The 15,804-nt window shown below is 38.3% G+C and overlaps 1 protein-coding gene and 1 long non-coding RNA gene across 3 annotated transcripts in view; one reads left to right on the forward strand and one right to left on the reverse strand.

Moving 5' to 3' along the window:
• Positions 1 to 669: 669 nt before the first annotated feature.
• RGS20 (regulator of G protein signaling 20) overlaps positions 670 to 15,804 on the forward strand; it is a 111,291-nt gene continuing 96,156 nt past the window's right edge. The window contains exon 1 of one of the 2 annotated variants that reach the window (XM_058528704.1): positions 670 to 834. In XM_058528704.1, the coding sequence (XP_058384687.1) occupies positions 670 to 834 (165 nt within the window). The remainder of the gene's footprint in view (positions 835 to 15,804) is intronic. The other variant, XM_058528703.1, reaches the window with a different exon arrangement.
• LOC131396477 (uncharacterized) lies at positions 7,920 to 9,083 on the reverse strand. The gene is made up of 2 exons (XR_009216571.1): positions 8,658 to 9,083; positions 7,920 to 8,213 (listed from the first exon to the last, which is right to left on the reverse strand). It is a non-coding gene; the product is annotated as an uncharacterized LOC131396477 (long non-coding RNA).

Below are 15,804 nucleotides of genomic sequence, written 5' to 3' on the forward strand. Positions count from 1 at the left end.
TAGTTGGGTTTTTTTCATTTTCAGTTGTAAGAGCTCTTCATATATTCCGGGTACAAGTCATTTATTACGTGCATAAGATTTGTAATATTTTCTCATAAGAAAATCACTTTAATTCACTCTACGTGGCATAAATAGAAAGTGTAATAATTCTTGGGCTTAAGTTTGGGTACGAGTTTAGCATACGTTTATAGCTATGAAGCTGACTGTTATTAAAGTGACCTCTTAAGAAACCTAGACAGATTAGGGGGACCATCTGCCTCTTGATTGCATAGCCCAAGATTGTCAAGCACTATTCCCTATCACACAACTAGTAATACAGAATTTTGCAGAACAATCTATTTCCTTTATCATTATAGACTAGACAATACATCATTTCTTTCAGTTTTGATTTAGGATTAGAATTAGGAATACATTTCTACCTGTAGAGGGCAGTCATAATACACCCAGACAATCAGAATAGGAGGCTCTACCTGGAATAGAACACTAAGGATCTGCGGATAAGCTGCTGATCCAGAAAATAGATAATTCTTTTGCTTCCATTGGTGTAACTTTCCAGGGAGGCCCTCAGCAGACTGAGAGATGGCCCAGCATCAGCCAAAAGAAGAGAAATAGAGTGGACCCGGAGCCAGTGTTAAAATCAGGCCACAGGACTTATTCGGAGCCCTTATTATGCCCCAGCTTTCCCAAGAGAACCAAGAGTGCCTCCAGAAACATTTCTCCAGGCCATCTATGTGGAAGCAATTTCTGCCCCTGCCTCAGGCTGAGGGATATAATGCAAACATTCAGCAAGCCATGGAAAATGAAGGTGGGACCAAGGCTGGGCATGATGTCCAGGTAAGACAATCTCCACAATCCATGATCCTTTCTTGACAAGGAAAGGGCTTATGCAGAACGAATATAAACCATAAGCAAGCTTTAGTGCCATTGCTCACTTTATCTCAGTGACGATATCTCAAAAATGTTTTCAAACCAACGCCAAGAGAAAAACTAGAACCTTGATGATAATTACCTGATCTGTCTAGCTTTCTCCAACCTATAAAGCTTCTCTTTACCAATACAAATGACTATTGAATTATTTTTGTTTGTTTCAGGGGGTAGTGTTTTAAAAAGCAGACGACCTAGACATAGATTTTTGTGGCAATTGCTAGTAACCGTTGAATGTTTTTCTCTGATATAAAGATTATATCCCATATAATAATGAAAGAAAAATTATAGACTGCTTTTTATAAAAATTGGTAGAGAAAAAAATTGATAAATGAATACAGAAACATAAGAACATTGAGCTCAAGGGGTGTTTTTCCTAAATTCATGGTTTCCTAAGGTAGATTTCCTAAGCATGAATTTCCACCGCTAGATAATATTATTTTCCCAAAGAGTGACAATTTTCCTGCTCAGTGTTGTGTGTATCTTTGCAGAAAGTACAGTTTAAGTCTGTAAATCCTCTTAACTATTAATAGAACCATCTCTTAAAGGTTATTTGGTGTGGAGGGGGACAGGCATGTGTTAATGTCTAACAAATAATGAGCAGAGCTTAGAATTAAATGCTGCAAAATCATACTACAGCAAACCCATCCAACTGCTGAAACACTAGAAAATTCATCTGTCCCTGTGCCACAGCTCATATCCTGATAATAATCATCATTTATTTGGAGACTTTCTATTTAATTCTCTGGATCTGCCCCTTTCCTGATGTTATTTTAATCAATTGGCATAGGAGAAAAAAAGTTTTAAAAAAAGTCATTAGGAAGCTTTTTCTGTAGAAATGTATTCACCTTTGTTTCTAAGCTTTCAGAGATCTGTGAACAAATAATACATGAATTTCCACACTCCCTATTATCACCTAAGCACTAGGTCTTTAGGAAACTAGAATGAAATGGGATATCGTGGCCAGAAGTCCTTAATTAATGGGAATCTAAATCTAGGCGACACGTGCAAAAGAGATTTCTAGAAGGTAGAGTTTGGAGGCTCCTCTGAGGAAACAGACAGCAACAACAATATACATATGTTGTGTGTGTGTGTAAATATGTATAATATATGGACACACACGTATAATTTCAAAGTCAAACTGTCTTGAGGGTATGCTTTAAGCAGAACCATAGGCAAATGAATTGGAAAGGTATTTAAGAATCAGCAGTACCTTTCCATAGCGTCCTGGAATCAACTGCACTGCGGGCGCCAGGCGATCCAAGCTGCCATCCTGACCTCATTAACCCAAGTACACCAGCTCCAGCCTGTGCAGCAGCGGGCGTGGGCAGTCAGGAGAGATCCAGCTGGGATGCTACTGGCCTCTCCACTCAGTTTTGCCTTTTTAAAAAATCTTCCTATATTGCATCTGAATATAGATGCACATGTCCCTCTTATAGCAAGTATATGAATGGCAGAACTCAGTTCATTTTAATTCTACAAATGTCCTTGAGTCCTTGCTATCCCCAAAGCCTTGAGCTAGATTTTGAGAAAGAGAAAGATATGCTCCTCTCTCTCTACAGACTCACGATATATTGGGAAAGACAAACATATCAACATATTATCATCATATCATATTATCATATTATTGGCATGACTCATGTCAATGTAATTCAATCAGTAAGGCAGTAAGAAACTAGGGATGGAATATAATCAATATGAAGTAAAACAACTGAAAAAGGCCTAATGAAAATGTGAAAGAGGTGAAATTTAAGGTAGACATGAAATAGGAATGGAGGAATGTAGAGAAGTAGACAGGGAGAACATGGGCTAAAATGTGTCTAGACATCCAAGGCCCGTGTTACAACCCTCCAAGATCCTCACAACCTAAGCCTAACACCACATAAAATATTAAACCAAAATGGATCATGGCCTTAAATGTACAACAATATGTAGAACTATAAAACTGCTAGAAAAAAATGATAGAAAATCTTTGCGACGTAAGTCAAGGCAGAGTTCTCAAACATCAAAAGCATAATCCCTAAAGGAAAAATTGATAAATTGGGCCTCATCAAAAATAAAAACTTTTGCTCTGCCAAAGACCCTATTTAAGAGGATAAAAAGACAAGATACAGACTTTGAAAAAACACTTGCAAACCCCATATCTGACAAAGGCTTTGTATCTAGAATATATAAAGAACTCTCAAAAGTCAAGAGTAAAAAGCCAAACAATCCAAATAAAAATATGGGCAAAAGACATGAACAGACATTTCATCACAGAGCACATACAGCTGGCAAACAAACACATGAAAAGATAGTCAACATCGTTAGCCATTAGGGAAATGCAAATTAAAACCACGATGAAATATCACTACACACCTATCAGAATGGCTAAAGTGAAAAACAGTGACAAAACAAAATGGTGACAAGGATGTAGAGAAACTAGATCACTCATACATTGCTGGTAGGAATGCAAAATGGTACAGCCAGTCTGGAAACAATTTGGCAGTTTCTTATAAAACTAAACATGCAACTATCATATGGCCCAGCAATTTCACTATTGGGCATTTATCCCAGAGAAATGAAAACCTATGTTCACGCACACTGCATATGGTAATGTTCATAGCAGCTTTATTCATAACAGCCAAAAACTAGAACCAACCCAGGGCCGGCCCCGTGGCTTAGCGGTTAAGTGCGTGCGCTCCGATGCAGGCTGCCCGGGTTCGGATCCCGGGCGCGCACAGACGCACTGCTTCTCCGGCCATCCTGAGGCCGCGTCCCACATACAGCAACTAGAAGAATGTGCAACTGTGACATACAACTATCGCCTGGGGCTTTAGGGGAAAAATTAAAAATTAAAAAAAAAAAAAAAAAAAACTAGAACCAACCCAAAAGTCCTTCAAGAGATGAATGATTAAACAAACTGCGGTACATCCATGCTATGGAACACTATGAAGCAACTAAAAGGAGTGAACTATTGATACACAAAAGGAATGAACTATTGATATCTATCCTTTGGATATATCTCAAGGGGATGATGCAGAGTGAAAAAAGCCAGTCCCAAAAGGTCACATACTCTATGATTCCTATATATATATAACGTTCTTGAAATAAAATTAGAGAGATGGAGAATAGATTAGTGGTGCCAAAGACTAGGATGGAGAGAGGTTGATGGATGTAGCTACAAAGAGGGGGTAGAGGGGAGCCTTGTGGTGATGGAACGGTTCTTTATCCTGATTTCCATGGTGGTTACACAAACCTAGACATGCGATAAAATTGCATAGAGCTACACACACACATACACGCGAGTGCACGTGAAACTTGTGAAATCTGAATAAGCTCTTTGAATTGTATCAATGTCAGTTTCTGGTTTTGATATTGTACCAGACTTATGAAGTTCCCACTGGGGGAAACTGAGTGAAGAGTGCATGGGATCACCTGCACATTTTTTTTTCCTTTGGAACTTCCTGTGAATCTGTAATTATTTCAAAATAAAAAGTTAAAAACAACAAACCTCCAAAGGCAGCTTAGACTAATGGTACTAACACAACAATTGCCTATATTTATTGTTATGGTTCTTCTGGTTGTTCTTTCCATTTGGATCCTTAACCAATTTCACGAGGTCAGTAGCATTGATGTCGCTAGATCTGTTTTAGAGGTGACAAAACAAGTTTGGAAATACTGTTGGTTACATGTGTGAAGTCAGCGGAGGGTGGTTTGAACCTAGGTTTTTCTGACACTGATTTCAATACTAATTCGACTGCTTCTGACAGTGATTTAGAAAGTAGGTCATAATTGCGTGGATTTGAAGCCAACCTTCTTACTAGTGTCTTCCCTGTGCATTCTGCCCAAAGTACTCCAACATGGGTCACTAATTTACTACAAAATAAATTAATACCCACACACATATGTGTGCTCATGCACACGCACACACACTCACACACTCAGAATTATTTTCTCCACAAGGATTTTTGCTTCCTTTCATTCAGGGCAGGGAGTGCAAGTGGGAGGCAGGGTGCACCCGGGTCAGGCATTCTTCCTAAGTGATAGACATGAGAAAGAGAAAGCTTCTTTTTGTAGTACACATTTTATTTTATTTTATTATTGAAGTAGCAATGGCCTGTAACATTATATAAATTTCAGGTGTACATCATTGTATTTCGACTGCTATGTAGACTGCGTCATGTTCACCAACAAAAGTCTAGTTGCCATCTGTCACCATACACATGCGCCCCTTTACCCCTTTCACCCTTCTCTCACCCCCCTTCCCCTCTGATAACCACCAATCTGTTCTCTATATCTATGTGTTTCTTTGTTTATCTTCCACATGAGTGAAATCATATGGTATTAGTCTTTCTCCATCTGACTTATTTCACTTAGCATAATACCCTTAAGGTCCACCCATGTTGCCTAAAATGGCAGGATTTCATGAAAGAGAGAAAACTTTACAGCCACGCTGGCAAAAGTCAAATATCTACCTATCTATCTATCAATCAATTGATCGATATAGATATACATGTATATGTGTGCGTGCACTCTTTCTCAGTAATGAAAGTGGTCAGAGCTTAAACAAGAAAGTTGTTTCCACAAAATTATTTTTCATATCATTCCAACGTCAGTGCCCCTCTAAGAGTGCAGGCGTCTAAGTGCTCTCCTGCCCCAGATGTGTGGTCCCTTGAGCAGCTGATCAAAGCACTTGTTTTGAGACATTATACACTGAAAGGAGAAAAATCAATTTCAAAGCCCCAAAGGGTAGCTACAAAGACAATGGAGCTTTGTGTGATGAAAAAAATAGAGGAAAGAAGAAAGGAAGAATATCTTAGTAAGAAAGGAATTGTGCTTCTGGTATCTAATACCTTAAAATTAATGTATTCAGAGGACAAAATTATTATATCCTGCCTCCATTCGTGAAAGAGTAGGTTCACTGAGAAGGACAAAGTTGGTTCTTATCTTTTTGAAGGCCCTCTGAAGAGAATTCTGTAGTAATTAGTTTAACACTGAAGATGTTCACAAGCCTCTTTGGGAAAAGGCTCATTTGGAAGTCTGTCATGATTACATCGTCCACAGTAAGCCTGCACGTGTTAATCGGCAATCCTCCAGTACCTATTGTAGGGTGTTTCCAGATGAGGCAAAGGGAGTATGGCTGTCTTTAACCCAAAGGTAGTCTGGCTCACCAGGCTCCAGACTCAGGGACTTTTTTTTTTTTTTTAAGATTTTATTTATTCATTTTTTTCCCCCCAAAGCCCCAGTAGATAGTTGCATGTCATAGGTTCACATCCTTCTAGTTGCTGTACGTGGGACTCGGCCTCGGGTTGGACGGAGAAGTGGTGCCTCGGGGCGCGCCCGGGATCCGAACCCGGGCCGCCAGCATCAGAGTGCGCGCACTTAACCGCCAAGCCACGGAGCCGGCCCTGGACTCAGGGACTTGAATTCTCAATGAGCTATGTGCACATTATCTTCCTTTGAGGGGGACCATAAAGAAGCCGGTGCAGGTAGCCTTTGGGAAGGTGAAAAAAGTTCTTCAATTACTCAGTCTCTCACTCACAGAATCCAGGACAATTGTGTAACACAAAATTGTGCAAAACAAAAATAAAGTCAAATAGTATTTCAGATTGTCATGAACGGTATTATTATCATCTCAGAGTTTTGCTTACATAGCTAATTTGGACTCTCTTTAACCTTGATGAAGCATCTAAGATACCAGCTAACGACTTTCAAAATAATAAATGAAATGGTGATCGATTTCAAAGTGAATGGCAAAAGGCAACTGCCAAAATTTCTCACATAATTTTCATGAATAACAAATATGATTCACCTTGACTGGCAAAAACACAAGACACCAAATGTTAGATCCTCAGTGTAAGTAGGCCAACTCAGACAACCCATCTACATCAGTCAGGAGGGCTAGCTCATGCTTCAGTAACAATAAACCCCTAGAATCTCAGTGGCTTGCAAATAAAAGCATATTTTTCACTCACAGTGTGAAGTAAGTCAGGCTATTCTCCTCTAAGCAGTGACCCCAGGACTAGGGTTTCTTCCATCTTGTGGCTCTGCCATATTGTGAGTCCAAGGTGGCTCTGGAGGCATATTCAGGAAAGGGAGAGTGGGAAAGGCATACTGGAAGCTTAACTCCCTCTGTGGGAGGTGAATCCCATTGCTTCCACTCATGTTCACCTTTATTAACCAGAGCCAGGTACGTAGCCAATCTGAATGCCAAGGAGGCTGGAAACATAGAGAAGACCAAGGTACTGATAAGCACTTATAGGCCCCACCACACCCTCCACTCAACCCTAATCTCTAATTTCTAACAGAAAACTCAGATGACTACCAAAAAAAAAGTGTGAAGCATCTGTAGGGGGAAGAGGGAGAATCTCCCTCTGCCCTTTCCCTTAAGGTTCTTCTGGCTGGCCAAATAATCAACAAGACAGGTTAGCAGGAGAAAATAATACCAAGTTTAATAACATGTATACATGGGAGAAGCTCAGAAATGAGCAACTCGTCCCTCTGTCTAAGCTGCTTGCTTAAGTATTGCAGCTAAAGGCGAGGAGCGTGTTGGGGGTGGGTAGTGGCCTGGGACTTCAGAGGGCAGGAGGACAATTCTTTTCGGGGTCATCTATAGATAATGTGGTCAGGGAGAGACAGAGTTGTTTTGATAAAAGAGGCTTGGTGCCCCTCCCATTGTAACATCTATTTTACATTATCTTTATAGCCATCATGATAGAAGATCTGTTCCAGGAAGGAGCCACCATGTCAAATTCTTTAGGCAGTTAGTGGGGGAGGTCAAATGTCCTTCAGAGAAAACAATCAAGGTAAAGAGATATATTTCAGAGTGGCCAAATCTTGATCTCCCACAGTCCCGCCTTTGAAACTAAAAGTTTCACAGTCCTTTTGAAACTTAAAGAAGTTTCATAGTCCAGATGCTGAGTTGGTAGATTGTTTCATCTCACTGAACACATTTCTTAGTCCTGATAATAGATCAGTTCAATTAAGTTCCTTTTGGAAGGTGGTGATGTAGGTGGGCTCTCAAGGTTACGCCTATATTATGGAAGCAAGCAATCAAGTATTTAATAGAAGCATTTCTATGTAAACAAAAGAAAAACAAGGTTAATGGTTGGAGCAAGTTGTAAAGCAGTTTTTGAGTTCAGAGGACAGCCAGTGAAGAAGAATTTTAGATGTCAGCGTCAAAGCATCTTCTGCAGTTTAAAATGTCTCTGATGATGTCATCAAGTAATCTCTTAAGTTAGTATCAAGTCCATCAGCTTTAGTTTGTAAGGCTTCAGGAAAAAGGGCAGGTTCAGTTTTTAGTGATTCTAAATGAAAATGATGGAAAAATCAAAAACGTTAGTTTGGACGTCTGTAGCCAGATATTTCAGGAGACTAGAAGAAATCAGGATCCAGTCCAGTAAATAGATACAAAAGAAAAACCTCAAAAGACAATTAACAAAACTAGGATCTAATATCCACAAATGTATACTATGGTTTTTACTGAAATATAATTTTTCTCTCTAAAATCACCCTCATTTTTATTAAGATAGCCAAATTAAAACTAACTAGTTTGCAAAATAAGTCTAGTTCCAGTAGAGTTGGCACAATTACTTACATAAGTACAGCAAGAATAGCAATTAATCATATAAGCTCTTTTAAATCTGCTTTGCTGAAACTTTTTATAAGGAATCTCAGATTGAACTTCAAAGGCCTCTTGAGGCCAGGAAAGCCAAGCCAAGGATTTTGTCATCAGACTTTGCCTGCAATACCTACAGATTTGGGTGAATTCCTCTCTTCTGAGGTTCCCCCAAAATATTTCGCGGTTCCTTGTACCTGCCAGATAAGTGACATTCTTTACTTATCCTGGTAAGTGCTGCTTGGAACATAAGGTACCAGGCCAATATTTCCACGTGGCTTTATTCCATAAAGTCAAATCTTCATTCCTCAAAAGCTGTAGGGTTATATCGCAAATATGATGTTCCAGTTACAACCTTGGTAACATAACCAGTGTTTCCAATTGTGTCCTGTTATAAGGAGAACAGATTCTTATTGAACTTATGCAAATAACTATATTGCCATGAAAACAACAATATTTACTTACTAAGAGTTTCTAAATTCGAGGGATCAGGTAGAGAGAAAAAGATAAATATTTCAATTTTACTTATAAAAGTATCATTTACCAAATTGCTATAAGTCATAGCGAGCTCAGGAGAAAAGAGAAAAAGTTTTTCTTAAATCTGAAAAAACATTAAAAATTTAGCAATACTTCAAACGAAAAATCATAAAAATTATAATCATCCTTATCAGTTGGTTCAGTCCTGTGTAATCTATTCTTGATCCCAATCTTTTTGTTAGCAGCTTTATGAAGTTATCAGTCTCTCCATCAGATTTTTATAATTTTTTTTACCCAGTTCAGTTTTATGATCAGAAAGTTTGTCAGAAACCTGTACAGTTCCAGTGTAAATGTCAGAGTCCTTTCTATGAATTTTTCTGAAGTTGAAACATTTTGCAAAAGCTTTAGAGCAAAGAAATAAGTCTGTAAACAACAAGACCTCAAAATGGCAATTGACAAGGAAATTTGGTTAATTTTGTGACATACAACACTTTAAAATAATAATAACCAGAATTATGACTGATAACCAGGACAGATCAGAATTTCAGTAATGTTATACAATTTTAAAACACCTATGTCAATAACATTTGCCCACATAGTAGCACCTAAGCAGGCTTATCATCACTGGTCTGACAATGCTTTCCATATAATTGAACATATTGAATAAGCCTAATAAGTTTAGTATCTTTCCCCTTATAGGAAGAGAGCAAATTTCTTTGAGAAGTTCCAGGGCCCTTTGAAAATTCTCAAAGAAAAAAAAGTAAAAATAAAGACTTTATTTAAGATACGAATTTTGGGGAGCTTGTCAAAAATATAAAAAGTCAAAGCAAACAGAGCATTAATAGTCCAAAAAGCCTTAATAGAGAGACTTCAGTCTTTTGAACGTAGGAAATTATTTTAACATTTTTTTTTTCTGTCTTTTAGGTAGACTTACTCAAAGGTAAAGAAAAATCTTTTGTAACCTCTTTATCAAGTTTAAGCAAATTATCCTTTTAAGAGACAGAAGACCAAATTTTAATTTTGCACCAGCTTATTTCTGCTATTAAAACTCATTTACTTAATTAAATTCATTTCAATCTTAGCCAACTTGACCATGCATAAAACTCCTTTTCCAGAATTCCTCTTCCACAAACCTTCTATAACTTTCCTCTTACATTCAGAATTTGTCCCATGTCTTTCTTTTCCCTCCTAGTACTTGAGGACAAATTTATCTTTCTTAATCAATCAAACAAAATATTTCCTTTTTTTTTCCTTCTTTATACATCTTACTTTCCTTGTACACAGACATATTTTTCTTAATTTTTAGTAGCCTCAATCACATATATTAATTAGAAATTTTAACCCTTAGAAACCTTAATTTGTAAGTAAAAACTAAACAATTATAAACTTTTTTTTACATTAGTATCTTGTGGCTTGGAAAATTTATAAACACTTCATAATTTCTAGAAATATGTTAATTTATAGTACAATTTTTTAATAAAACACATGTTTACCAATAGACCCAAAACACCTTTTAGTTTTCCTGTAATGAAAAGCCAAAAGTAGACAAATGTACATTTAGCAATTTATGTCTAATATCTTATGTTATTTGGAAATGATGATACTCAGAGAATTTTTATCATAAAACTTAGCAAAACTCTCAAGTTTTAAGTCACCAAAAAGAGTTTGGAAGCTGTAACCACCGTAACACATAATTATTGTTTAAAGTTCATCCAACATTCATCTTTTTCACAACTATTTAGTTACTTATTCCCAATAATTATTTAGATTGCCTACAAGACTTCATAAGACATTAGATAAAATTAGCCATCATTTAAATTACTATTTTTGTTAACCAGTTCTGTAATAGAAATAACATCAGTTTTTTTCTACAAAATTTCATGCAATTTTTATCACTTCTTATACCTTTAAACATGGTTATCATTAAGATTTTTATCAATAGGTCTTGGTCTTCTAATTTTGGACAAGGGAAGCATTCCCAGTCAGACATTTTAAAACATACTCAGGCAAAGTTGATGTAACCGCTTTATATAAAATTAGCTCAAACATTCCAACCTTTATAATCTTATCAACACTTACACTTTTACATGTTCTCAATTCAATTGTAACCTGAGTCAAGATCTTAAGACTAGTCAAATTTTTTCCTTCTTTTTTTTTTGGCCTTAATTTTTAGGTACCAATTAAGCAATTATGTGAGAGCTCTCAAAACATTTTTTTTCCCCCAATTTAGAAGTTTTTCCAATTCAAAGGATCCGTCGTCTGGCCATTGACAGTAGGATCTTCACTTGTATATTTATTCCAATAGTGACTCGAACCAATAAGCCTTTTTAAGGAAAGACCCGGAGGTAACTTTCCACGCTTAGAATAAATCTACCATGGATGCAAGAGGCATCCCTGGTGAGGGCGCAGATGATGTAGCCCCCTGGATCCAGAGAATTCACTCCCAAAGATATTCAGAGAAAGTAAAGACCTTCGTTGCACAGGCGGTAAGGATGGTGTAGTGAAAACGGTGTCTCCGGTCTCCCACAACAGTGTGGGACGCCTCCAGTCACAGACCCGCTAATCTGTGACACCGGGCAGGCGATACTGGAATGGGATTTTTCCAGCACTAACAAGCAACGAAGGTAAAGACGACAAAAGCCCTTATGGACTGGGCCTTTTATGACAAACTCCCCTGAGAGCTTGGCACAGCCGGACAAAGAGACAGTTCGGAACCCCAGTCTACTCGACTGGCCACCAAGGTGCACTCCGGTAAATGCTCCTTCCGTATGGTGGAGACCAAGGAGAATATTCTCACTGGTCACAAAGCCAAGTTCTCAGGACACAGAACAAGACAGAGACTACTCTGGGAGGAAAAGGGATCAAGATCAAAACCAAGAGTACTCTACCAAATTTAAACCAAGAGTCACTAAAAGCCCAAGAAACTAGTTTCCCAAATATTTTCTCCTGCCAATCTAAATTTAGAAAGAGAAAAAATTCTCACCACTTCCTTCCGCCGGACTCCGCAGATAGAGATTCCGGGAGGCTGACGTGGTAAGAAGTCTTACCTTTTGCCGGCTTTCGTCAGGCGTTCCCGTATCTCATCATCTGCAGTAGTCCAGGGAGAAGGCAGGTCTTCCAGCCAGAGAAGGCAACTTGCCAGCCAGCGTGGCTCCTGGCGACTACGCCAAAACTGTCGGGGGAAGAGGGCTAATCTCCCTCTGCCCTTTCCCTTAAGGTTCTTCTGGCTGGCCAAATAATCAACAAGACAGGTTAGCAGGAGAAAATAATACCAAGTTTAATAACATGTATACATGGGAGAAGCTCAGAAATGAGCAACTCGTCCCTCTGTCTAAGCTGCTTGCTTAAGTATTGCAGCTAAAGGCGAGGAGCGTGTTGGGGGTGGGTAATGGCCTGGGACTTCAGAGGGCAGGAGGACAATTCTTTTCGGGGTCATCTATAGATAATGTGGTCAGGGAGAGACAGAGTTTTTTTGATAAAAGAGGCTTGGTGCCCCTCCCATTGTAACATCTATTTTACATTATCTTTATAGCCATCATGATAGAAGATCTGTTCCAGGAAGGAGCCACCATGTCAAATTCTTTAGGCAGTTAGTGGGGGAGGTCAAATGTCCTTCAGAGAAAACAATCAAGGTAAAGAGATATATTTCAGAGTGGCCAAATCTTGATCTCCCACACATCCTTTATAGTTCAGAAAAGAATGTATATCTTTAAAAAGATATGTATATATACATACATACATAAAGAATGTATAATGTATATCTGCGCTTTCCAATTGATTTAAGAAGTCAATCCTCTGAAGTTAAAGAATTCGATCATTAATTATTTTTCATCAACTACCACAAAGTGAAGCTTCTGGAAAAGTGTGACTTTTTCACTCCTCCAGTGGGAATACCGTATAAAAAATCCAAGTGTTTGCTTACTAAAACACAATGTGAGCATCTTCACTTTCCACAGTGGAAGTAGAGACTTTTCTACTCTGAAAATAACAGTATACAAAGAAGATCCACATCAGTCCTGTTCTTCAAAGTTTTAGATAAAAACTTTTAAATATAAGTGTTGGTCATGTTTGCCAATTTCTTAAACATTTAAATAATTGTCTTTCAGAGTTTTACATTAAAGATTGAGTTTCTCCACTGGATTATATTTTCAGAGGCCAACATCTTCACCAGCACCACAAAGTGATTTGTTTTATCAAAAATCAATAGTATTTTAATGGGTTTCTTCACTCTTCTGAGTTTTTCTGAGTGAGAATGGGTTAAACGATAAATGGCATTATGTCATTTTCTAACTTAGCCTGAGTTTTCATTCGTTAGTGAGAATATAAACCTAAAGTTTCTGAAAACACAAGTGAATGACGGTGATCCTAAAATTGATGGTTCTGTGTGGCTTCCTACACATTACCAGTCACACCAGGCTCGGGTACAGCAGGGCATTCACTAACAAGCCCGTTATTCCCTGCCGGTGTCCCGGTAGTCTCAAACACTTCATAACTTCCAGGTACCGTGGCATTGCTACGCCCTGTGGAGGGTGTTGTCCTCCCTGATTATGGGAGGGGAGGACATTCACACTTCAGTGGAAGCCCGTATAGGGCGTCTGTGCAGCCCCACGTCAGGAATACCACCTGGTGATTCTGCCCACCGAGCCAGAATGCTTTCTGCTGCCACTGGAGGCTTTGCTATAGGTTGGTGTTGGCTGTAACACCATGGCATACTCATGTAGGAAACAGAAGAAGTTAAATAATGCATACCTGAGTTATATTCATTATAATATGCAAGCAGATGTTGCATTTCTGAAATTAGTGAGGTGTCACAAAAAAAAGAAACATTCTAGAAAAAGAAGTTTTACATGGAGATAAGACATAAGGTTACCAATTTAAAAAGGGAGGGAGACTTTTAATCGCAGATTGGACACCACAAAAATTAAAATTATCAGAATAGAAAATATCAAAATAGAAAAGTCTATCAGAACACAGAGGAGAAAGGTTAAGAAATTAAAATTATGAGAGAAGAAATAATAGATATAGAGGACGCATCTTGGAAATTCACCTTAGGGATGGATAAAAGGAATAGATAAAAAGGGGATCTGGGCAGATGAAACAGCAATAATCAAATTTTTTAAATACATAATTTTATATTCCTGATATAAAGATTTCAGACAATAATTCAAGAATACATATTGTATTCCAAGCAAACTTAATGAAGATAGAACTAAACCTAGAAATATCCTCATAGAATGTTCAAATTTCAAAACTTAAGACAATATTTCTATAAATATCCAGAGGGGAAAAAACTAAGATTACCTAGAAAGAAACAAAAGGACCTTCACCTTATAACTCTCTGAAGCACTAAATAACTGAAGACAATGGATTTACAGCTAGAAAGGCTTGAAGAAAAAACTTTGTGTCCCAAGAATTATTCATAACCAAGTGTCATTCTTGACTTAATGCAAGAGAAAGACGTTTTAAGATATGCAGGGATATGGATAATACATGACCCAGCCACACTTAGAAATACTAAGAAAACATCAAATGAAAGTCAGCAAAAGCAAGACCCAACCCAATAGCTATGAAAACAAACACAAATGGGTGAGTGTTGGATGAGCAGAGGCCTCAGGAAGGAGTGAGCAGGTCTTCTGGAGATGGGGAGGCTTGAGACCATTCTTTCTTAGAGAAGAAAGAATGAAACTAAATGTACCTGGCAATGCTATTTATGGATGTGGCAGGGGAGGGCAAGACGTGGGGCCCAGGGAACAGAAAGTGCTCCCTTCTCCTTCAGGAGAGCGATCTATTGCAGGGGGAGTGTCAGCACACTTTACCTTCAGAAGAGGCTGCCACCGCAGGAGGCAGCACCTGAGACTTGGGGAGCAGGGGAGGACAGGATCCTGGGCACAGGCTTCCCTGCCCACTGGGTGCGTGGCTGCCAAGGTAATATATAGCAAGTGTCAGAGGCGGCAGTGCTAAATAAAGAGGAGCGGGAAGGGGGCGACGGGGAGTAGTGGGTGAGAGCTGAGAGAACTTGGTCACCAGCACATCGAGACACTTTGGAGACTTCTAGCAATAGCTGAGCAGACTCTAGGTAAGGAAGTCTGTGTCTACCATGGTTGGAGCAAGCTCAAAAGATTATTTACTACTGTTAATGTTGCCCTATTTTATTAAATTGTAGGCAGATAAGGCCTGAGACCATCTGTAATGTCTCCTTGACTGTCTGAAAAATATCCAGCTTAAGTGGGACTGTGGTTATGCTTTTTTAAAAACATCCCAAAGATTCTGACAAGTTCAGAAGAAGAGTTAAATCACAGACAGAAATTTATTGATCTTAGCTGGTTCTTACCCACCAGTGCTTTTTTTCCCGAGCACCTGGCACATAGGTTTTCAATATTTGTTGAAATATTGAAATATTGACATATTTGAGTACTGAAATAACTGAATAAGTATTCTCAAAAATCTTATTTGACCATATTCCCAGGAAGGACATCGTCCTAAACTACATTTGGAGTCCTCTGCTCTGACATCTACTTCTCCGGAATTATTCTCCTAATCTAGATCTCTGGATAGTCTCTCTGCAATTGGCTTTGAAAAGATTACTGAGAATGTGAATTATGTGATATTATTTTATTTTATTTTCATTACTAACTAACCACACATAGGCTAACCACAAACTAGCCTAATAAACCATGGTTTAACAGAATTCTCTGTGACAATCAAATAAATAGTGAAATAGTTTTTGCTGTTATGAATTTACCACTTACTCAGTCTATGACCACGGGCAAGTTTCTTGACCCACTTGAATCTCAGTCTCTTCA

This window comes from Diceros bicornis, chromosome 33 (genome assembly GCF_020826845.1).
Source record: "Diceros bicornis minor isolate mBicDic1 chromosome 33, mDicBic1.mat.cur, whole genome shotgun sequence".
Taxonomy (NCBI): Eukaryota; Metazoa; Chordata; class Mammalia; order Perissodactyla; family Rhinocerotidae; genus Diceros; species Diceros bicornis.